Source organism: Notolepis coatsorum (assembly GCF_963971535.1).
Source record: "Notolepis coatsorum genome assembly, chromosome: 4".
NCBI lineage: Eukaryota > Metazoa > Chordata > Actinopteri > Aulopiformes > Paralepididae > Notolepis > Notolepis coatsorum.
Window position 1 is genome coordinate 180,021,431 of NC_140168.1, and position 23,589 is coordinate 180,045,019.

The following is a 23,589-nucleotide window of genomic DNA, read 5'->3' on the forward strand; positions in this document are numbered from 1 at the left end:
TAGGCTACACTGGCACACCTACTTCCAGACAGTGAATGACGCTAAGCTAGGCTAGCGGTGCGGCTGTTCCCTAAGCCTAATGCATGCACAGAGAAGAAAAGGGTATGTATCTGCTTGTCTAACTCCAGAGCAAATAAGCGAATTAGTAATTACCCAAAAAGTTGCTGTGTTCCTTTAAGTACAATTTTGAGGTACTTGCACTTTGCTTGAGTACTACCATTTTCAGGAACTTTGTACTTTTACTCTACATTTCAAAGGAACCTTTGCATTACCATAATGGGGGCTTCAGTAGTGGAACAAGTACGGTTTCTTTACTTTGAATAAAAGTAGTGCTGTACTATCCTGCAATCCATCATTTGCACTAACTGCATGAGCATGACCCACATAAGGCGTTGCCAGGATTCATGTAATTAAAAATTATTTTGCCCAAGACGGCAGGAAATACCGCTCCTAGCCACGGTTTAATCCATCTGCCGAGTGCTTCAACAACACCCTCCTTCACGCAACCGTCTCCTGACTCACTCTGCCTGTAGTCGCTCCTGGGCGAGTGATGCACACTCTGGGCTCTGAGAGCTGCCAGAATCTTCTGGGCCGACTGAGACAGAGGGCCAGAGTACAGCCTGCTGCCGCTGCCGTCCCTCTCCATCTCCTCTCCCTCTGTCCTCTCCTCCGCTAAGCCTAACACTCCTCCTTTACCACTCTATCTACGGACGTGTCTCTCTCTCTCTCTCTCTTCGTCAGTCAGTACCCTGGACACAGAATACAGGAGAGAGTAGTGTTAGTGTTAGTTGCAAGTCCTCCGTCCATATAGAGATCAGACTGATGATTCTGACTTCTGAGCCGTCTCGGCTGGAGGTGTGCTCGTCAACAGGAAGCAGAGGTTTCCTCGTCTGTAATCATACATTATTAAGCCAACTTTAAAAAGGAAAGAAAACAAATATTATTTTATTCAAGACTTTAATATTTTAGGAGATAAAAGAATAAAGAAATAAGTGAATGGGATGAACACAGATCTTCTAGCCCAAGCATTGGGTTGTTATTAACAAACTAGTATCTCTCCCGGTGTGTCCCACTCCCATCGAAGGCTCCTCCTCTTCGTGTGATGTCACAGTGATGTCACGTGCGCTGCTCCCCGTCTCTGGCACAGATACGTTCCATTAGGACCGGCCTCCCTTGGCCGCCGCCTTGGCCTCCGCCTCCTCCACCGCCCGCTGCAGCATGCGGGGGTCCATGTGGAAGTAGACGTGCAGTTTCCTCTCCAAGCGGAGCAGGGAGCTGCGCTGCAGCTGGGAGCGCTTGGCCGTCACGTCCTCCATGATGTCTTGCAGCACGCCGTACAGGCTGTTCAGCTGGGCCTCTGCCTCCGCCAGCCTCACCGTCAGCTCCTGGGGACGAGAGAGGACGAGAGCGGGTGAGAGACGAAGGAGAGACGGGGCTTCAAATTCATCCTAGCTGCCGGCCAAATGCCGGTAAACTTTAGCCGTGGGGTAGTAAGTCTGTCAATTCTGGTTGCCACCATGGAGGGTAAACAACTTGTATTCATTTAGTCTTTTGTAAGTCTAGAGTGATTTGGGTGATTTAAAAATTAAACGTGTTGGGGCATGGCGCTCAAGTTAGCCCCTGGTCTCAAATTGTCTATAACTTCTTAACGGCCGTCAGAAATGCACTTGCACCAGTGTTTACTTACTTTTTGAGACATTGGAAGCAGAAAATAGTATACTTAGTAAAGTATACCATCCTTTTAAAAAAGGAGCCCTATTGTGAAAATGGCCTTTTCCTGCATGTTGCAGTTTTTTCCAGAATGAGGGGTTATACCAACACACTAGGGCTGCACGATTCTTGCTCAAATGTGAATCACGATTTTTCTCTCTAAGGATTGAGATCACTATTCTCTCCCACGATTCTTATTTTTCTTCATCATTTAAAAAAGTAAAGTAAAAAGTAAAGTACAATTATATATATTTTTAAATAGTCATAATTTAGAAATGAGATCCATAGGTCTATGAATCGAGATCGCTATTATATATACTATTATATACTGCAGGTATACTATATGTGTGTACTGTAATGTGTACTATATGCATGTACTATGTATGTAAATGAAAAAACTAAAAGAAAAGAAACGTAAGTCTTCAGGGGTAGGGCCCGACAAGCCTAGTGCTTCTCCCTAGCCCTTTTCGAACAATTGGACAATGCTGCAATAGCAGCTGGTAAAACTTTGACGATTTATGGAATGACCGTTGTTATGTGTCCAAAGCCCGAAATAAAAAATAACTGAACTGAGATCGCGATTTTTTTTCTTCGATTAATCGTGCAGCCCTACAACACACCACACACCAACACAGAGAAAAAGTTAAATATGTGCATTGTGTCTTTTCTGTAGTTCAGCTGCAACAAGAACCCTCCCTCTTGAAACAAGCCATTTAGAATTGCTAGCCACAATCACCGTAGTTAATAACATGCGTGTATTTGCGTGTGAAGAGATGTATGTGTACAAGATGACCGCTCACTCGTAAATCTCCTCTTTTCTACCCAAAGTTGAACCTAAAATATGTTTGACAACATCTTTAACAGTAAGTTACAGTATATGCTATTGCTGGATCTTGAGTCATATTTGATCTGCAACAATCCAAATTCCGTTAGACGGTAAAGTAAGGATGCCCCGATCGATCGGCCACCGATCGTTATCGGCCGATAATCAGTATAAATATGCGATCGGTGATAATGCTTTCTTTTCGCCGATCGTCAAAACCGATCTCACTCGCTGGGTTCTGTCTCAGACACCGGGTGGTGCGGCGTCTGCTCATCCCTCCAGCCACTCCCGCACGCATGTAAACACGGGTCTAGTCTAGTGGGACGGAAGGACGGCGTCTCCCTGAGCTAACGTTAGAAAATGACCCAGTCAACTATTCACTTTTAGTTTAATACATCATGAGGCATTGTCTAACGGAACAGTATCTAGCCGGCTAGCTACAGTACTGATAGCTCCTGATATCAACAAATGCTCCAGCAATAGTCTAGTAGAGACGTGTATGATACCCGTTAGCTCACGTTAGCGCAAGTTAGTTCACTGTTCAAAACGAAATGTCCCATTGAACTAAATAATTCACTGAGGCGTTGTATTAACGTTATATATCCGGCTAGCAGTAGCTACAGATAGCTCCTGATATCAATGTCTTATAACACTGATTTGACGTGTATTCGAGCTGAGGGCTTGCTGAGCACAGTAACGTTATACCAATAGGGACCAGCTGCAGCGCAGGAGAATCCTGGCCGTAGCTCGAGGCTACTCGAGTATAGGGCCAGCTGCAGCTCCGGAGAATCCTGGCCGTAGCTGGAGGCTACTAGAGTACACACAGACAGTGGAGCTTGTTGCGTGGTGGCGATGTCTCGCAGATAATACAAGTACAAGTCAAATTATATAATATATATATTTTATTAAAAGAAAATCATATAAAATAATTTTTTTTTTTTTTTTTAATCAAAAACGATCGGTATCGGCTGATATGGCTCACGACGATCGGTGATCGGTATCGGTGGCAAAAAACGTAATCGGGGCATCCCTACGGTAAAGGCTTGTGCATCACTGCTAGATGGTACATGAGCGGCACGCTCGTTACAGGCACAGAAACAGCCCGTCGAGAACAGGACTGAAACAGAGAGGTATAGAGGCTGCTAGAATGAGAAGAGGATTGAAACAGAGAGGTATAGATGCTGCTAGAATGAGAACAGGCCCGAAACAGAGAGGTATAGAGGCTGCTAGAATGAGAACAGGACCGAAACAGAGAGGTATAGAGGCTGCTAGAATGAGAACAGGACTGAAACAGAGGAATATAGAGGCTGCTAGCAGCTAGAATGACAACAGGACCAAAACAGAGAGGTATAGAGGCTGCTAGAATGAGAACAGGACTGAGACAGAGTGGTATAGCGGCTGCTAGAATGAGAACAGGACTGAAACAGAGTGGTATAGAGGCTACTAGAATGAGAACAGGACTGAAACTGAGGGGAAGAGGCTGCTAGAATGAGAACAGGACCGAAACAGAGAGGTATAGAGGCTGCTAGAATAAGAACAGGACTGAAACAGATGGGTATAGAGGCTGCTAGAATGAGAACAGGACTGAAACAGGGGTATAGAGGCTGCTAGAATGAGAACAGGACTGAAACAGAGGGGTATAGAAGCTGCTAGAATGAGAACAGGACTGAAACAGAGGGGTATAGAGGCTGCTAGAATGAGAACAGGACCGAAACAGAGAGGTATAGAGGCTGCTAGAATGAGAACAGGACTGAAACAGAGGGGTATAGAAGCTGCTAGAATGAGAACAGGACTGAAACAGAGGGGTATAGAGGCTGCTAGAATGAGAACAGGACTGAAACAGAGGGGTATAGAGGCTACAAGCATGAGAACAGGACTGAAACATGGGTATAGAGGCTACTAGAATGAGAACAGGACTGAAACAGAGGGGTATAGAGGCTGCTAGAATGAGAACAGGACTGAAACAGAGAGGTATAGAGGCTACTAGAATGAGAACAGGACTGAAACAGAGAGGTATAGAGGCTGCTAGAATGAGAACATGCCTGAAAAAGAGGTATAGAGGCTGCTAGAATGAGAACAGGACTGAAACAGAGGGGTATAGAGGCTACTAGAATGAGAACAGGACTGAAACACAGGGGTATAGAGGCTGTTAGATCAGAGTGTTTTCTTCAGCAAAAACTTCAAAGACATGTTTAGGAGACCTCAAAGACATAATTTAACTTGAAAAGGACTTTAAATCTGCAGGTAGAAAATATCAATTAAGAGTTGTTTTTTTAAGGAAGAGAATAGAATCAGTCAATCAGGGGGAGGGGATCCCTCACACCTTTCATAAGTGCCACCCTGCCCTGCAATTTATCCATTTCAAACCCTGCCCTAGGCTGTTGCTAAGCAACTACGGTTGTGATTGGAGGATCAAGAAAAGAGGGCGGGCCTTGAGATAGGTCAATTATACACAAACCTCTAGAGACCCATTTATCATGCAGTGCATTTAAACCAAACTACGGTCTGTTGTAAATTAAACTATAAATCACTGTGGAATAACATTTGAAAACTGTGCTCTAACAAACAGTGAAATAAACTGTGCTACCAGCTTCCCCCACCAAAAGTGTTATCAAAAAGTTTTACTGACTCACGGTATGCAATACATTTCAAACGCACCCTGGTACCACTATGGTGACTAAGAGGTAGAGAATGATACATACCTGTGCATTGGGCCAAAGCTCCTGGTCACTGTGAGCCATGGGACATACCTGTGGCTCTGAGACCAGCTGCTGGAGCTCCGTGTAAGCGGCCCTGTGAAGCGCATCGTAGTCGCCATGGAGACGAGCCACCGTGTATCCCTGTTGTCGCGCCGCGCCAGCCAGCGCTTCGCGGGTCGACTTGAGGTCACTCGCCAGGTCACAGGCGGCCTGATCCAAGTCTTCGTGTCTCCGGAAGGGTTCTTCCCGACCGCGGTGCGAGGCGCATTTGGACGTTTCTAGTATCTGGAGCAGTCTAAAGGGAGAAGAGGTCGTTTTGATGTTGTTTCATTTACATGGCTGTTCCGAGTCCAAATTAGACAACAACAAATCAATCCCTGGGATGAAAGAGGGTCATTGTCGGCAGCAAAACACAAGAACTCAAAACAGCAACACGTCAAGTCTTACAACTATGTATAAAAACAACAAAAATTAAGTAAGATTAAAAAGAAATAAAAAAAAAAGAACACTAAATAAAAAGTCTATTTTACATAATGTGTCCCTGCCCAGCGATTGTGGCCACATGTCTCCATTTCCATTTTCCAGATTTTTACAGATTGTGAAAGTACAGAATGTAAGCTTACAAATTATGTGTCATACGTTGAAATCGGAATGTTTGAAGATGATGGGCTCATTTGAATCTTGTAGAACAGTTTTTTTTCTGTTTGCTGCTGTGAAAATGCCTCTCGAAGAGAAGGCTAGAATTAACACCTTTGCCTGTTTCTGCTGGGCGTTAACAATAGCCCCCCAGCCACTCCCCTCACTGAATAGCATAACATATTGTAAGCCGTCAGTAAGTTCTGCCAGTCATGGCTGTGAAAATAGCTTAACCCTGTATATTTTGCAACAGAGGGCCTCACAGAGCAAAAGTTGGAAGAATAAAATAGAATATAATAGAAGTGTATGTGCATCTTATTAGGGTGCAGTGCAGGGTGCATGTATATATTGTGTGTGTGTGTGTGTTCAAGACTGGTCTCTGAGAATGTTAAAACTGACTTTCTAGTTCTTCTTTCCATGTTCACAGAAAGGTAAAGAAACAATATACGTTGTATTTTATGGCAATAACGTTTAGGTGTGTTCGACGACCTGTGCGATATATACACGAAAAACGTCAGAAAATGTGTATATGGTAGGACTTCCGCTGTCTGTGTAGTTTCTTCCTCTCACGTCTAATTCGCCCGGTTTTCTAAATCATTGCGGAATTGTAAGAGGTTATGATGCCGTTTAAATGCGGTGACAGTAACGTTATTTGAACGCTACGTTTCACTGTTCAACAGGGCTGTACCACACACAAACATTCTAAATAAACAACTAGTCAACAACTTACCCATAAAGACGCGACACAGACCATCCGACATTGACACGATTAACAAAGTCCAATACCTTGTTCATTAAATCCGATGGAAAGTTTATCAACAGAGGCCATTTGTGTGTTAAAGTATTGTGATTTGCTGTGATTTCACTTCCGCGACTTGCTGGCGATACTGCTGGGCACGGTCACATATTGACATGTTAACAAATTTGTACAGATTATTATTAATAAAGTTCTTGCCTATTCATTCATACATTATTTGATTTACATAAGCACACTGCCTTGACTTGAAACTGTGAAGGCTGATTTTAAATCAATATATAATATTCAAAGGGACAAGGAACAAGAGCAGTACAAGAAAGTACAATACTCACTACTATAATTAAATACACTATTAGTTGTTCTACTTGTCTGGGACCTACAGTAGTCTACCCCTAGTGAGCCAGAGGGAGACACAACCCAAAATCATCCTACCTGCTAAAGGCTTTGTCCTTGGTGCCGATGATAGCACCAGGGCCGGGACATTTGAGGGCCAGGTCAGGGTGAGCCAGAGTGTGAACCCTGAGGGCCGCTTCCTGGCCCTCCTCCGCCAGCCTGCGGCTCGTCATTCCCAGGTGCCTCTCCACCGCCTTCCACCGCCGGAGGTCCATCTCCGTGGCCACCAGCAGCAGCTCGAAGCCCGCCTTCTGACGAAGCAGGTGGTCACGCACCTGGGCGGTGGATGGACGGATAAATAAATAAATAGGGAAGATGGAGACGAGGATGGACAGTAAAATGAGAAAAGGATGACAGGCAGAACTGTGCAAGTAGTGATGAATTAAATGGGAAAATGCCTTTCAGGTTAAAAAGGGATTTTGTACATTTTATGTTATGAATTCATACATGTTATTCCTCTGGTCCATGCCGGTCCAAAGACATTAGTGAACATGAGAAACTAGACCGCTAAAACTCAAACCTGTGATGTCATCAAGTATAAAGTCTGGAGCGGCTCCATAGACCGATGACTTGGTAAAGATAGTATAGAATAGATGACACGGAGAGCACCCAGGGGAATGTTCGGAGTTCATACTGGTACATTTTCTGTTTCAGAACTGAGACACTACTGTAGAATACACCTTGTTTGGATATTTAAAAAGAAAAACTGTGGCTCCACAAAATCAGTCTCCCATTCATTGTCAATGGAGCAGCTCCTTTATACCTTTTGGGCCTTACCCATATAATCATGATCAATAGGGTCCCCTCATACTTGTCCAACTATTTTATGTGCTTTAGGGACACCCACACATACGTATGCAACCAGAGGCAGTTGACATTAAACTGTGCAAATTAAAGAGCTCAATGGGGGAAAATAACTTTCAGTACTCGGCAGCTAGTGAGTGGAATAAACTGCCAGTACCAGTATCCATAAAAAGTATAGAGTCAGAAAGAATCTTCAAACAGGCCCTGAAGAAATGGCTTAGTCACTCAGGATATGGAAAGATCAATGCGGGAGGTGCGCTGTTGACTTTGTGTTTGTTTGTTTTATTGTATTTTTTTTTTTATTCAAGTGTAGTGTTTGAAGATTGAATTTGTGCATGTCATATTTGTGCCTACTCGTCATCTTGTCTCCGCCCCCCCCCTCCCCCGCTCTCTGAGGACCACAATGGAAATAAACCGTAAGATTTTATTGTGCATCAATCCTCGACAGTTTTAAATTATATGTGATGACTGTACATTTTGTGTACCAGTATTGTATGTGATTTTAGATAGTCTAATTCAATCAATCAAACCTGATGACATCACAAGTTTGAATCTTACATCTCTGGTTTCTGGCTTTGGGAGAGAGGAGCTCATATTGACTGAACTGTCCTAGGACAAAACATTCAAGTTATTAATGTCAGTGGTGTTCCCCTTTAATCTCCTGCTAAAGGCATCGTTGGTACAAAAGTAAATGAAATGTAATCGACTTATCTCAAGAAAAAAAGGGCAAGATTTCAGATACATTTAGTCATTTAGCGGACGCTTTTATCCAAAGTGACTTATAAGTTCTGTACAACAAGTCAGCAGGAAGGGTACAACTCTGGCAGCTAAGGGTAAGTGACATTGTTCGTCAAACAGTGTTGAACTTGAGTGCTACATTCTTGAGAGTGCATGGTAGAATAGACATATTAGCATAGTAGGTAGTAATATAGTCACAGTAGACTGCTCAGTATTTTAACTGAAGAAGTGGACCAACAATGGACATTGAAAAGAGTCACTAATGCTGTAGGGAAAATGTGACTATATGTTTTGGTAATAAAATTACCAAGAGAGGGATTTTGGAAAGAGAAATTAACGGGTTGCGTCTTCATTCTGTGATACATTTCCTATGTTTTTTTCAGGAGACTGTATGACATTGAACACATTAGTTGTTACTGCGGTGCCCGACAGCCTTGGGACCCTTAACAAATACATTTCCTAAAGACACGCAATGATTTGGTGGAACCTGAAATATGGCAAATGTATTCTATTTTTAATATTTAAAAAAAGGAATTGGGTTAAATGATAACCCAGTATGTTATAAGAGAGCGAGGATTTAAATAATGTAAGTACAAATAATAATAATAATAATAATAGAAAAATAATTAAAAAAAAAAGATAATAACCGTCTTACTGTCCTATACTACCATGTCTCCTACTATACTAATATGTCTTATATGCACTCAATACTGCAGCACCCAAGTCTCAGCACTGTTTGATCATTGTTACTCAGCTGTAAGAGTTGTACCCTTCCTGCTGACTTGTCATACAGAACTTGGAAGTCGCGTTGGATAAAAGCATCAGCTAAATGACAAAATGTAAATGTAAAGGTAGTAGCAGAGGGCATACTAGTAAAAGAGAGTACAAAGGTTAGTAGTAGTTTTGTTTTTTTCCCAGATATTGATTGAAGAAGTGTGTTTTTAGTCAGTGGTGGAAAAATGGGTGTGTTTCGGCTCTCTTGACTGTGGTGGGAAGTTCATTCCACCATTGTGGAGTGAGGATCGAGAATAGCCTGCTTCTCTTTGATGACCCCCTAGGACAGGGGTGGCCAACCCGCGGCTCGCGAGCCGCATGCGGCTCTTTGCCCGTCAATGTGCGGCTCTTCCATCCATAAAAAAAAATAAAAAATAAAAATATTTTTTTTAATTTTTTTTTTGTTTTTTTTTGTTTTTTTATGTCACTCATTCCATAAGGACGTAGAATAAACATTTACAATTTTTTTTTAAATGGTCCATTTGCATGTTCTTGGTATCTGAATCTAGGGACATATATGGATCAGTGTCAGAAATAGTGTGTCTGTTACTAGGCTTGAGTAAATTGTAATGAACCAAAGGAGAATATCAATTCTATTTAAAAAAAATGATCTTTGACTGTAAATAACACCATGCTAAAATTGACCAGACCTGAAAAATCTAAGCAAATGAATAAAGGGAAGATGATTAAACAGAAGGTTTTGTAGATACAGTACTGAATTCTGCCATCTTTTTTATAATGTAAATTTCTCCACAATTTTTCATCATATTGCAACACCGTTTTTTGCAAGACGTTCACAGAAAGGTAGAGAAACTAACTGCGTTCTGTTTTATGGCAATAACGTTCAGGTTTGTGGGAGATAATCCCAAAAAATAAGAGAAATTAAAAAGTAAATCCAGAAGTCAGATGATTGACAGGGGCTGGTGTGAGCTGGGTAGGGTAGTTTTTCGAAATTTGAAAGCCCTGAGTCTCTTCCTTCAAAAGACTACACTCACTTTTGGATGTGCCACTTCCTCCTGTCAATATGCGCCGGTTTCCGACTCAATGCCCTGAGATTTCTATAATCTTATATTTCACTAATAACAGTTAAAATAATTGGTAAACAAACATAATGCTGAAAATATACACTTTTACTGTATATCTCTGGCTTAAGAGGTTAACCCTGTGAGGCCCAAATTAAAAAGAAATTAGCAACTTCAGAGGCCAGAGGGTGGGACATATAAACACATTTACTATCAAATAGCATTGTGAGGCTGAACAACAGGACCAATTGACTATACATGTGCTTAAAGGGGAACTATCTTATAAATGGCTTTTTTCAGTGTTTACCATTGTTTCTTAGCTATGTGGACTTATATTAATAGGATATATGTCTCTAATTCTCATATTGGCGAATTCTTCCAATTCTCCTCTCACAATATTCACCCTCACTGAACTGAGTCATCTGAAAATGTGCATATCTGTGATGTCAGAGATTTCTCAGCTGCATAATAATGTGGCAGTTGATGTGGCAGTTGGCACCAGGCCACACAGTGGTTGGAGCCCAGCCTCAAAACGGCTTAAGATCTTGAGGTAGAAAAATGCGGTTTTTAGTACTTGATTAGAAATACAAAACAATGCATTTTTTTTGAAAAAAACCTAGGTGTTCCATAGACTCACAGGAATTGTGTAAAAGTGCCCAAATAGTGAAAGAAATAGTAAAATAGTTCCCCTTTAACATTTTTTAAATAAACATAATTTTTTTAAATGGCTAAAAGTGATTTTGTAATTTTGCAACCGTGGGTCTCACAGGGTACTTTTAACCCTGTGAGGCCCAAATAAAAAAGACATTAGCAACTTCAGAGGCCAGAGGGTGAGACCTATAAACACATGAAGGGTGCCGTGACTGAAAAAAAAGTTGAGAAACGCTGGTATATGGTGTGGCTCTTTGTGGTACCACAGTCATTTTTTTGTGGCTCTTAGTCTCTGACTGGTTGGCCACCCCTGCCCTAGGACCTCGAATAGGAGTGGGTCTGAGGTGGCCACAAATGCAGAGCATACAGGTATTGGTTGCACGGTATGCCAGGTCAAGAAACTTGAATCGGATTTGTGCGGCAATGGGAAGCCAGTGCAGCTCTCTAAGAAGTAGGTCAATAAGATAAGTAGAGATGAATCACAGATACCAAACTTTAAGTATCAGCCGAGCCAATAGAGTTTTACTGAACAGTATATTCTTAGCAGAGTTGCCGTTCTTGGGCTCCCATACTGCTGCAGTGCTAGCAACTGCATTCGACTGATATAGTTAACCCAAACAAGAGAGGATTATATCTTCTGTTGCAATCTGACATTGTTGGAGCTGTGATGCGACATGCGTTTTATGTGAAGAAGACGTTATCGTTCGTGTTGCACCTGAGGCACCAGTGTTTCCCGCCAGGATGAAGGCTGGTAGAAGCCTCGTCTCGGGCTCCAAGCACACTGGCCAGGCCCCAGGATGAAGGCTGCTACAAGCCTCGTTTCTGGCTCCAAGCACACTCTGGCCAGGATGAAGGCTGCTACAAGCCTCGTCTCTGGCTTTTCCTTACCTTCGCGTGGGGTATGTCAGGGAGTGCTTGCATTCTTTCATTTATTTGCATTTATTTAAAATTAGTTGGACCTTATGGTGTTCTTGTTCTGTTCTTGACTTAATGTTATGTTTTCTTCTTGACTTGTTTAAAGAAGACATGTACGGCCCATGGGGACATTAACGTGTGTTGTCGGGCCTTATAAATAAATTTGATTTGATTTGATTTGAATCCAAGCACACTGGCCAGGCCCCAGGATGAAGGCTGCTACAAGCCTCGTCTCGGGCTCCAAGCACACTCTGGCCAGGATGAAGGCTGCTACAAGCCTCATCTCGGGCTCCAAGCACACTGGCCAGGCCCCAGGATGAAGGCTGCTACAAGCCTCGTCTCGGGCTCCAAGCACACTGGCCAGGCCCCAGGATGAAGGCTGCTACAAGCCTCGTTTCTGGCTCCAAGCACACTCTGGCCAGGATGAAGGCTGCTACAAGCCTCATCTCGGGCTCCAAGCACACTGGCCAGGCCCCAGGATGAAGGCTGCTACAAGCCTCGTCTCGGGCTCCAAGCACACTCTGGCCAGGATGAAGGCTGCTACAAGCCTCATCTCAGGCTCCAAGCACACTCTGGCCAGGATGAAGGCTGCTACAAGCCTCGTCTCGGGCTCCAAGCATATTAGCAAGATAGGTACTAGTATAAGAATAGTAGCAGCAGGGCGGCTGGGTGGCGCAGCGGACATTGCGCTCATCACCAACGCAAGAGACACCGGTATCGAATACGGCTGTCGGCGTTGCCTCCGGCTTGGGCCGGCCGTCATACTAACTCAATTGGCAGAGTTAGCGGTGGGAAGTCGATGGGTGGTAATCTGCACGTTGTAAACAGCGACTCCTACAGGTCGGTTGGGGCGCCTGCACAGCAGAGACAGGAAAATGGCGGGGGCAGTGTGAGCCTCCTACACGTTACTCCTCGCCAAATGAGAGTCCGCGCTGGCAGGTGAAAAGATGCGACTGGCTGCCTGCACATGTATCGGAGGGATTGTGACGGGCTTCTATCCTTCCTACAACCGGCCAGTGGGGGGCACATGCGAGCAATGTCCAAGACAGGGGAGGGGAGAATTGGCACGGCTAAATTGGGATGGGAGAAAAAAATTTAAAAAGGAGGAGAAAAAGTGAATAAAAAAAATAAAGAATAGTAGCAGCATAGTATTAGGGTACTATACTAACGAGCTAGCTGGCTGGGCCACTCTACACATTGAAACATATTTTCTTCATATAGGGCTAATAGGGATTGCTTGAATAGAAAACAGAATATCAGAGGGATTTAAGAACGGTTTAGAGAATGTGATGTAACCTTAGGATAAATCATGAGTGGCAGCTAGCATCGGCCTGGTAGCTAGTTAGTTAACATTATAATCTAACCTGTTGTTGCTTGCTGGTTTGGTCTGGTGTGCTCCGACAGAGAGAGAGAGAGAGAGAGAGAGAGAGAGAGAGATTTGACTGTGACTGATGTAATTTGACATTGCACCATGTCCTTCCATTGAGCTACCTTTCGATTTGAGTAGTGTCTAGCACCAAAGCTCTGACAATGCCACGTTACAAGCCAACGTTAGCAAAATGGCTTATTTACTTGAGCATCACAGCTAGGGATGGGTACCTTTCACATTTGAACCGATACCGGTACCGGTACCTGTGAATCGATACCGGTACCCAACGGCACCTTTTTCGGTACTTTAGTCTCAAGAAATTTAATTTACCTACCTCAGTCGTAAAAAAAAATCCAAACTTCAAATAACTACAATTTCGACAGTTTTCGGCTTGTCATTGCTCCGACTGCTTTGTTGTTGAATCAAGTCAAATCCTAGGTAAGCATATATTGTGCGTGTGAACGTTGACATGAAAAGAAAAAAGAAAAAAGTAAAAAGTAAAAAGTAAAAAAATAAAAAATAAAAAATGTTTTTATTTTTTTTTCGGTTTCTCACTTGATTCGATACTCGGTAGTACCGACGTGTTTCGGTTCGGTACCTCAAAAGTACCGAATTCGGTACCCATCCCTAATCACAGCCCAGCCTGCCATCACCTGTCACTCGTGAATATTATGATATCCACCATATATTATGATTATATCCATAAAAACAATGTTATTTAAGGGCGGCTACATGGCGTAGTGGGCAAGGCGCTCGCCACAAATTTGCTTTCAGTTTAACTGGTCGTTCATACTAATACACATTGGTCGTATTAGGGGGTGGGAAACTGATGGGTGGGGATCGGGCGTTGTGGACAGCGACTCCTACAGGTCGGTTGGTGCGCCTGCGCAGTAGAATCAGGAAGTGTCGGGGGCAGCGTGAGCCTCCCATGCGTTACTCCTCGCCACTGAGAGATCGAGCTGCGCAGGTGAAAAGATGCGACTGCTGTTACCTCAAGTACCGGAGGGGACTTGTGCTATGTATGACTTAGTCCACATTGCAGCCGGCTTGTGGGAGGCAAGAAACAGCGTTCGTGACAGGGGAGGGTTGAATTGGATGATACGAAATTGGGATGGGAGAAAATATAGAAAATGGGAGAAAAAGTGGATAAAAAAAAAGAAATGTTATTTACATTTTATCAAATTAATATTGTTACAATTAATACGTTACGGCTGGACTTTTGAGATCAGCCGATACCGCTGAAAATCATGATCAGGGCCCTAATCAGTATGTTTTAACCTGGTATCAGCCAGACAAGACCATTTTTTATTGTCCATTACATCGCATGAAAAATTGCACTTGGCACTAAAGCTACATCAACAACATATCTCAATAACTTATAATATACCATCTACTTTTGTACTAACAAATGCCTTGAGAACAGGAGATAAACATTGATGTCATTATTCTCTACTTGCAGTTACTGTTGTTTGCCTTTGTAGCAGTCTGAAATTATTGTATATTATTCAGGACTGCTGACTGGTGTTTTATATTCCCTTTGTACACAAAGACATCATTGATATTCCCACGAGCAATGATATGAGTTTCTCTTCCTTCTATCGACTGAAGTATGGACTATACACAGTATCGCTGGACCATGATCAACATCCTTCCCTGTGTGACTAGTAGGCGGGACCAGCAGGGGGCGGTGTCTGACAGAGAGTGTTGGAGAGAGATGGAACGTGATATATGGGAGCGGAAGACGGAAAGAGAACCTCTTTGGCAGTGAACTTGACCACGAACAGTCGCAACGGACGGGGGCTCTGGAGAGCCCTGTTGCAGAAGTTATGCCAGAGGGCCCCGTGAGATAGCAACGGGTGATAGGAGGTACTTGCTAGTGGACACGATATCCTAGCAGTACCAGCGATAGTGTGTGAACAATTAGTGCAGAGCCAGGCACTAACAATCGGGTTATAATAGTTACTGTGTGCGGTATAAGTAACGTGCGGCTAACCAAGTATCAAAGTCCTTAACAATCGAGTTATAGTAGCTACTGTGTGCGGTATAGAGTGCGAGCCCCGAGGCGAGCGTGGGCCAACAACCGGTCTGCTCCGGCTGACTTCAACCAGATCTGCACCCGGCTGCCTGCAATCAGTCTGCTCCGGCTGACTTCAATCAGACCTGCACCCGGCTGCCTGCAGCTTACGGGAGTTCGTCCCGTCCAGCAGGGGTCGTCATCGCTCAGCACATGCTCTCAGCCGGCGCTGCCTCTCTGCCCAGCTCCGCCTGCTAACATCCTCACCGAGAGCGTTCGACGCCATCTTGCCTCCCGGACAACAGTGGCGTGGCGAGGCGGCCATTTCGGATGAGTACAAATGAGCATTGATGCTCCCGAGTTATTATACAGTATACAGTGTGGTGCAGCCTGCGGGCGAAAGTAACGTTGCTACTACCATTCCATAGGGGTACCCCAAACAATATATGCCGGCATTAAGATAGGACTTTACTGGTATTTTGTGGGCCCACTCTTTTGTTTTCTGATTATTTCTTTTGAGTGTGATACCGTGTTGGTGTAATAATATTTTCCCATTCAGTGAACCCTGTTATTCCTCCTCTATGTCCTCCCTTCTTTCCCCATAGTACGGAGTAGAGCAGTATATGTAAACCCTTAGGGAAGGTATTGATATTGTGTCTAGCCCAGACGTGGGCCGCACTTAGTCTGGGTACAACGAGAGCACTTGGTGCCTAGGGCGTAATCATCTAATGATCAGACTGTAATTATTGTGTAGCAATAACCATGGTGCAATAATCACCAGACGTAGCTATGGTGTAACTAGGCCAATGATATAATAACACTCAGACTGAACAGGGGGACGGTGTGTGTGTCTTTTATTGAGCCTAATTCTAACCCTTTGATGCGGGTAACATATCTATTATTAACCCCTTCCTATTCAACCTTCCCTTTTCCACTGTAAGGTTTCTGGTGTTAATGAGGGAGGGTACTGCTTGCGGGGGGAACCAAGTTATTTATTTACCCTTCGGTCATTAGGTGTGGGGGGGTGCTAAGGGGACAATTGGGGAGAGTGAGGGCGTGTTGGGGAGTACTGCTGACTGCCCAAGAGAGAGGGAGGAAGACCAGAGTACCGGACTAGGTTTGTAAATCCTGGGCCTCATACACCCCACTGCCAGCCTCCAGTTGACGCTCCTGACCCCAAAGACGGAGGTGCAGCTAGCCCGAGTTCTACTGTGTCTCGCTACCTAGTAGGCCTGCCACGATAACACATTTTGCTGGGCGATTAATTGCCCCCGAAAATATCGCGATAAGCGATATTATTGCGACCGGTTAGAGAATTTTTTTTGAGAAATTTATTTCCCAAAACTTTTATTTTGAAGCCCACCGCTCCGTCTTTTCCGGTGTTTGACTTTTATTTTGAAGCCCACCGACCGGACCGGAAGTATTGTTGTTATTATCCTAAGCAGAAACTATGAGCCGACAACATGTCTCGTACTCTCGTCCGGTTCTGTTTTTAAGCTAATGATAAAACAAATTGTTGGTGAACAACTACCTTTCGGTTAGTTTTAACGTTAGCTACTAACGTTAGATGCAGCTACTACAGGCAATCAACGATGAGGAGGAAGCGTCAAAGCAGTAATAGAATAGCTGTGGTGCGTAAGCACTGCAGCACGACTCGAAACTACCGGAGTGTTATAATAAATTAATTCATGTTTAACTTGTCCCCGTGTCCAGTCCTTTGACTAGCCCCACCCGTTCATTGTAAACAATGATGCATGTAATTGTATTAACGTTATTCTGTGTTGTACTTGTAGCTATGCTATACGTTGTATTTCGTTTGTTAGATATTTAGCTAATGTTGTTAGCATGGAATGAGAATCAAAGCTCTATCTTTCATCTTTATTTAGCAGTCCAGTTTCTCCGGGCAGTAGCGAGTAACTACTTGGGTCTAAAAATAGCTAACGTTACACTACAAATAATGCTACTTGGTTAAAAGGAGCAACACTATTGAGAAATGTCTATGTGGCGTTGCCCCACGGAGCTCCCGTGCTGTACTCTAGTAACGTCAGCGGCCCGCCTCCCAACACGGACAGTGACTGAAGGGGCACTGGTTCCGCCTCATTAAAACAAACGCGCAAATAGCAATTAATCGCGCCCGTCAAAATCATTGCATTCATTTTAATTATCGCAGCAATTAATCGATTTATTGCTTATCGCGGCAGGCCTACTACCTAGTGACCGTGCACCACAGTTCCCACGAAGCAGGGATAATCCACCCTGCTACACCTTCATAGGGCAACATATACCGTGGGGTCTATGCTGAAGACAAAAAGAGCAAGCAGAAGACAACTACAAAATGTGACGGTTTGCATTTCTCAGGAACGCCGTCGCTGAACGCCGACTAACCTGGTCCTGTCTGGAGGTGTAGTCGTTCCGTCTGTCCAGCTGCAGGGCCAGGTCCCCCCTCACCATGGGCACGTTGAGCATGCTGGCAGCCTCTCGGAGGGTGTCGGGCACGGGGCCTTGGAGCAGGGCCTCCAGCTCGGCCTCCACGGTCTGCAGCTCACGCCTGGACACCATCTCACGCACTTGGAGAGAATGAGAGGTGGAGATACTCTGGAGTGATGAAGGAGAAAGGAATGGGGTTGAGATTGTTCATAATTGCAGAGAGAAAATGCACAAAAGCTATCGTATTTGCATAAAGCAATTAGACAGCAGTAGTGTCTTTTCTAGGTGAATATAAATAGTAATATCAACCTAATTCTATTATGCTTCACCTTGGCATGTGAACTCTTGTCAGAGAGCCAGTCTAGTCCAGCCTTGAGACTCCCCTCCTCTGCCTTGGCCTTCAGCAGCTGGTGTGCGGCCACAATATAGGCCCACTGCATCCTGGCCATCTTTGTCCTCCTCCGCTCCACAGCTCTCTCCTCCACCTCCCCTTTCCCCCTCTTGCCTTCCTCCTCCTCCTCTTCTTCTTCATGCCCCTCTCCACAGGAGCTGAGGTCCAGGAGCTGGAAGCGTTCAGAGTGGGAGGTCTCAACGATGTCAGAGATTCCCTGGAAGAATTTCCTCTGGGCGAAGGTGGCCAAGGTTTTGGTGTTTAGCTCTTCTTGAAACAGGTAGGGTTCGAGGGACAGCTGCGAGAGGAGGACCGGGGCTCTTCTGGACCCAGAGGGGTTCAATGGGGCCAGAGCCCCCCCCTTACCCCCGTCCTGAAACTTGTCCTCTGGCTCAGTTGGGAGGTAAGACCCCAGCCTCTGCACCTCGTCCGATAGGGTCTGTAATGCCACGTTAGTGCCGGCGTTCTCCGCTCCGATGGCAGCGGTGGTGTCCTTCAGCTTGGAGGCAACGCTCTCCTGCTGCGTGGCGAGTCGCAGTGTGGTTTCGGCGCGGGCGGTGGCCAGAACCTGCAACTTGTTGCAACGCCGTTGTTTAAGCTTCTTCTCCTTCTGCAGCGCCTGGAGCTCGGCCTCCAGCTCCCCCAAGCTCACGTCCGCTGCGTACAACAAAGACGACAAAGAAGAGGGAGGCCCGAGGATGTTCGCAGAGCTCCCGTCTGCCGGTCCGGCGGTCTTGAGGACCTCGCCCAGGGCAGCCTCGTCCAGGATGGGTCTGCCAGACTCCCTGAGCCTCTGAAAGGCACGTACCTCCTCCGGCGCGAGGACGTTGCTCCGGTTGAGGGTGCGACAGACGAAACGGGTGAAGTGAAGGTTCTCTGGGGCGCAGTCGAACAGCCAGTCAAACTCTGAGCCCTTCAGCGATGATGCGCCAGGGTAACCGAGGCGACCGAGTGCCTCCACAAACTGGGCCCCGTCTAACATGGTGGTTGAAGAGCTGCTAGCTACTGTGTCAGGTAGTGGCACAGCAGTATAGTGAGTGTGGGTGATTAGGTGGAGGAAATGCATGTCGAGGGTGAGAATTGACATAGAAATCAAAGGTTAACCACGATCTATAAACAGCAAACCAAGGCAAAGTAACGTTACATGCTCCCTGACCTCTCAAAAGGTACATGCAGGAATCTGTGGGGAAAGTTATACATTCAGGAAAACTTAGTTTTACAAATGTTAATTCTGAAAAAAGTTGCATTTATTGATAATAATTACAATTTAATATGCTGAGGTTATGTGGCGTCACACCCAAGTCAAGCAATTGAATAAACCATCAGCTACATCAGCTAGTATCATATCACTGTCTAAATTACCCAGTATGGTTGTCAATATCCCAATGTACCCAACCCCCCCCACCCAAGGGGTCTGCATCCCCTTAACAATTGTGTGTATTGAGCTGTACTGTATTGTACCCATTCTGCAATCTGTTAATAAAGTTTTCAATCAATCAATCAAACTGTCTAGTGACTTCATAGGCGAGTTTAGCCCCTTTCGTGACTTCGTCACTTATTTATACAGGGCGATCATCCAGGAATCAAACAACCAAGCGTGATCGCGGGGCTCGGGGTGGGTCAAAAATATATCAGATCTGAATTTCAAAGATACCCAGCGTACAATATGGGTTTAACACAGCTTCACGATGGGTTCTGGAAGCTCGGAGTTGCTCATAAACATTTTAAATCATTTTTATAAAACGAGTGTACTCACAGAGCGAACCTTGGCAAAATGGCTGGTGCGTCCGGCAATCACTGCGCTCCCTATCGGTCCCTGTTGGTCATTACCTATAGGCCATTACAGGGTAGAATCTGCTGAGCGCGTCTCCTGTGTATTGTTGTAATGTTTTTTGAGAGTGTTTTTGAAAGTGGGTAGTGATTCACATTCCTTTACAGCTTTGGGTAGGGCGTTCCACATTGATGTGGCATAATTGCGAAACGTGTTTAATCCCTTGTTTGAGCCGAATCTGGGTTTAACATGATTTGTGGAGCTCCCTCTGGTGTTGTGATCGTGGTATTCACTGACCTTTGGGAAGTATTTTGACATGTACATGGGTACCTTGGTCGCGTAGTGTATCTTGTAGACCAGGCCCATTGCAAGTTGCTGTACTCTGTAGTCTACTCTAAGCCATCCTAGGTTGTCAAAGTGGGCAGGGGTGAGGTGGGTTCTAGGAGTCAGGTCAAGCAGTAGTCTGACCAGCTTGTTCTGAGATGTTTGTAATTTGTTTTTTAGTGCCTTTGAGGTGCTTTGGTACCATGAGGTGCAAGCATAGTCGTAGTACCTTGGTTGTTTGATTCCTGGATGATCGCCCCGTATAAATAAGTGACTGCGGTCACAAAAGCCCCAGGCTTGCAAACCGAAAGTCACGAAAGGGGCTAAGGCGAGTTAGAAGAACACAAACATAACGCTGATTGATTGATTGAAAAGTTTATTAACAGATTGCAGAATGGGTACAGTACAGTACAGCTCAATACATACAATTGTTAAGGGGATGCAGACCAGAGAAAGACTTTCGTCTTGTTTACATCAGGGTCCCCCATTTTCAATTCATCATAACATATATGACATACATGACATACAGATAGACAGTACTGCTACATCTATACATTTATGACATATCAGATTTGCAAATACAGTACTGTTTGTGATACAAAAGTGTCCAGAAAAGGAGTGTATATACATTTGGCGTAGAAACTGTACATTGGAGGAGGTTGGTTGGGTGGGTTGGGTGAGGGCTGTACATTGGAGGAGGTTGGTTGGGTGGGGTGGGGTTGGGTGGGTTGGGTGAGGGCTGTACATTGGAGGTGGGGGGGGGGTTGGGGGTAGGGGACACACACACATTGTACACTGTACATTGGAATATTGACAAAGCCTTACTTGGTCATTTACTGTACAACTAGGTTAGGACATTTGTAGGGGCCAGTTTCGAATTGCAGTCTCACGTAGGTGTTTTTTGAGAGTGTTTTTGAAGGTGGGTAGTGATTCACATTCCTTTACAGCTTTAGGCAGGGCGTTCCACATTGATGTGGCATAATTGCGAAACGTGTTTAGTCCCTTGTTTGAGCCGAATCTGGGTTTTACATGATTTGTGGAGCTCCCTCTGGTGTTGTGATCGTGGTATTCACTGACCTTTGGGAAGTATTTTGACATGTACATGGGTACCTTGGTCGCGTAGTGTATCTTGTAGACCAGGCCCATTGCAAGTTGCTGTACTCTGTCGTCTACTCTAAGCCATCCTAGGTTGTCAAAGTGGGCAGGGGTGAGGTGGGTTCTAGGAGTCAGGTCAAGTAGTAGTCTGACTAGCTTGTTTTGAGATGTTTGTAATTTAACTTAACTGACGTTAAGTTACATGTAATTTAAGCATTTTTCCTCCACGAAAGCTTCCATTTAGCTAACTTACACGACCAGCCGGGGACATGCAACCTCAGTCATTGCCGTTGGCTAGCAAAAAAAACTTGGTTTTGTTAGTATGTTAGATGGTATGTTAGCTTGGTTGACGTTAGCACAGCCACAAAGCTAACGCCATGGAGCGTTGCTGGCGAATTTAAACGTCAACCGACGAGACATAATAAATATATTATTTCTGCGAAACGTATCCTATCGGCAGTTTTTGTTATGATAATACTTACCAACAAATACGAGCTGTTGAACAACTTCTTGCCAACTTCTCACTCGTTTCTTTCGCCCTCCTCGACGTGAGTTCGATGCGCGCGCTAACATCCAAACGAACGCACGGGACGGACGGGCGACAACATTGCGTGTGACGTCTCTGACAGTAGGCGGGCTCAACTTTCTCTCGGCCAATCAAATATAACAATAGAACCCACTCTCACCGCGTGATTTTTTCCCCATAGCCTATGTGTGCGAAGACGCTCTCTGATTGGCTAGCCGCGTAGCTCTCTGATTGGTTTGGCGCCGAAGGGTCTCTTCCGCCTTGTACATAATAATATATTCTCTGCTTCAAAGTGGTTATGCTTTGGCCCTCTTTCGAAGTGGGTTATGCTTAGAGTTAGGGTTAGGTTTAGGGATAGGGTTAAGGCCTCTGCATGCTACAGAAACTTCAGAGCAACTGTAACACAACATCGGCGCGATTTCAGCGCGGTTGTTTTAGAGGGTCTTGTAGACTGTGTTGCTTGGACGTTGTGTACATGTCCCCCAAATCTAACCTAAACAACCGTTGCGTTGATATTGCGTAGCAGTGATTGGTTGGTTAGCGAATGGGGGCGGGGCTGTCATAGAATAACATCCTCCATTGTTGTTGCCAGCGTTGATGCTAAATAATTAGCGTCACATAGCTCGCCTTTTTCTGAAAACCCAAGCACATATTGTTCCATAGCATACGCCTTCAGTTGATCATGACAAATCCTCTCTTACCTTGACGATTAAAAAGCCTCCATAATTTAGTAAATAAAGCTGTAGCCAGCCAGCTAGCATTGGGTCTATTCAAAATGCTATCCACATTAGCTACATAGCTAACCAAGTAAATACAATGCCAATGGTATCCGTCCTGAGGTGTGAATGAATGAATGAATGAATGAAAACTTTATTAACAGATTGCAGAATGGGTACAGTGCAGTACAGCTCAATACATACAATTGTTAAGGGGATGCAGACCAGAGAAAGACTTTCGTCTTGTTTCCACCAGGGTCCCCCATTTCCAATTCATCGTAACATATATGACATACATGACATACAGATAGACAGTACTGCTACATCTATACATTTATGACATACCAGATTTGCAATTACAGTACTGTATTTGTGATACAAAAAGAGTCCAGAAAGAAAAGAGTATATACATTAGGCGTAGAAACTGTACATTGGATTGGGTAGGTGGGGGTGGGACTGTACATTGGAGGTGGTTGGGGGGGGGGGTAGGAGTGGGGGGGGGGGGGGTGTTGGCGGGGGTTGTGTTCGGACATTTACAGGGGCCAGTTTCGAGTTGCAGTCTCCCTTAGGTGTTTTTTGAGAGTGTTTTTGAAAGTGGGTAGTGATTCACATTCCTTTACAGCTTTGGGTAGGGCGTTCCACATTGATGTGGCATAATTGCGAAACGTGTTTAGTCCCTTGTTTGAGCCGAATCTGGGTTTAACATGATTTGTGGAGCTCCCTCTGGTGTTGTGATCGTGGTATTCACTGACCTTTGGGAAGTATTTAGTCATGTACATGGGTACCTTGGTCGTGTAGTGTATCTTGTAGACCAGGCCCATTGCAAGTTGCTGTACTCTGTCGTCTACTCTAAGCCATCCTAGGTTGTCAAAGTGGGCAGGGGTGAGGTGGGTTCTAGGAGTAAGGTCAAGCAGTAGTCTGACCAGTTTGTTTTGAGATGTTTGTAATTTTGTTTTTAGCGCCTTTGAGGTGCTTTGGTACCATGAGGTGCAAGCATAGTCGTAGTACCCTTGAATGAGTGCTCCTGCTAGAGT

General features: G+C 44.7%; 1 protein-coding gene across 3 annotated transcripts; it reads right to left on the bottom strand.

Annotated features, from left to right (window-relative positions):
* Positions 1-979: 979 nt before the first annotated feature.
* haus3 (HAUS augmin-like complex, subunit 3) lies at positions 980-21,929 on the bottom strand. 3 transcript variants are annotated; one of them, XM_084312694.1, is made up of 6 exons: positions 21,796-21,929; positions 18,062-19,125; positions 17,691-17,900; positions 7,058-7,293; positions 5,236-5,527; positions 980-1,385 (listed from the first exon to the last, which is right to left on the bottom strand). In XM_084312694.1, exons 1-6 carry the CDS (start codon positions 21,884-21,886, stop codon positions 1,158-1,160), a joined length of 2,121 nt encoding a protein of 706 aa, XP_084168820.1. In that variant the 5' UTR covers positions 21,887-21,929; the 3' UTR covers positions 980-1,157. The 3 variants fall into 3 exon arrangements, with proteins under 3 accessions (XP_084168820.1, XP_084168821.1, XP_084168819.1); XM_084312695.1 differs by having other exon boundaries at positions 5,284-5,527; positions 18,062-19,128; positions 21,796-21,890; XM_084312693.1 differs by having other exon boundaries at positions 18,062-19,128; positions 21,796-21,890.
* Between the last annotated feature and the right edge of the window lie 1,660 nt (positions 21,930-23,589).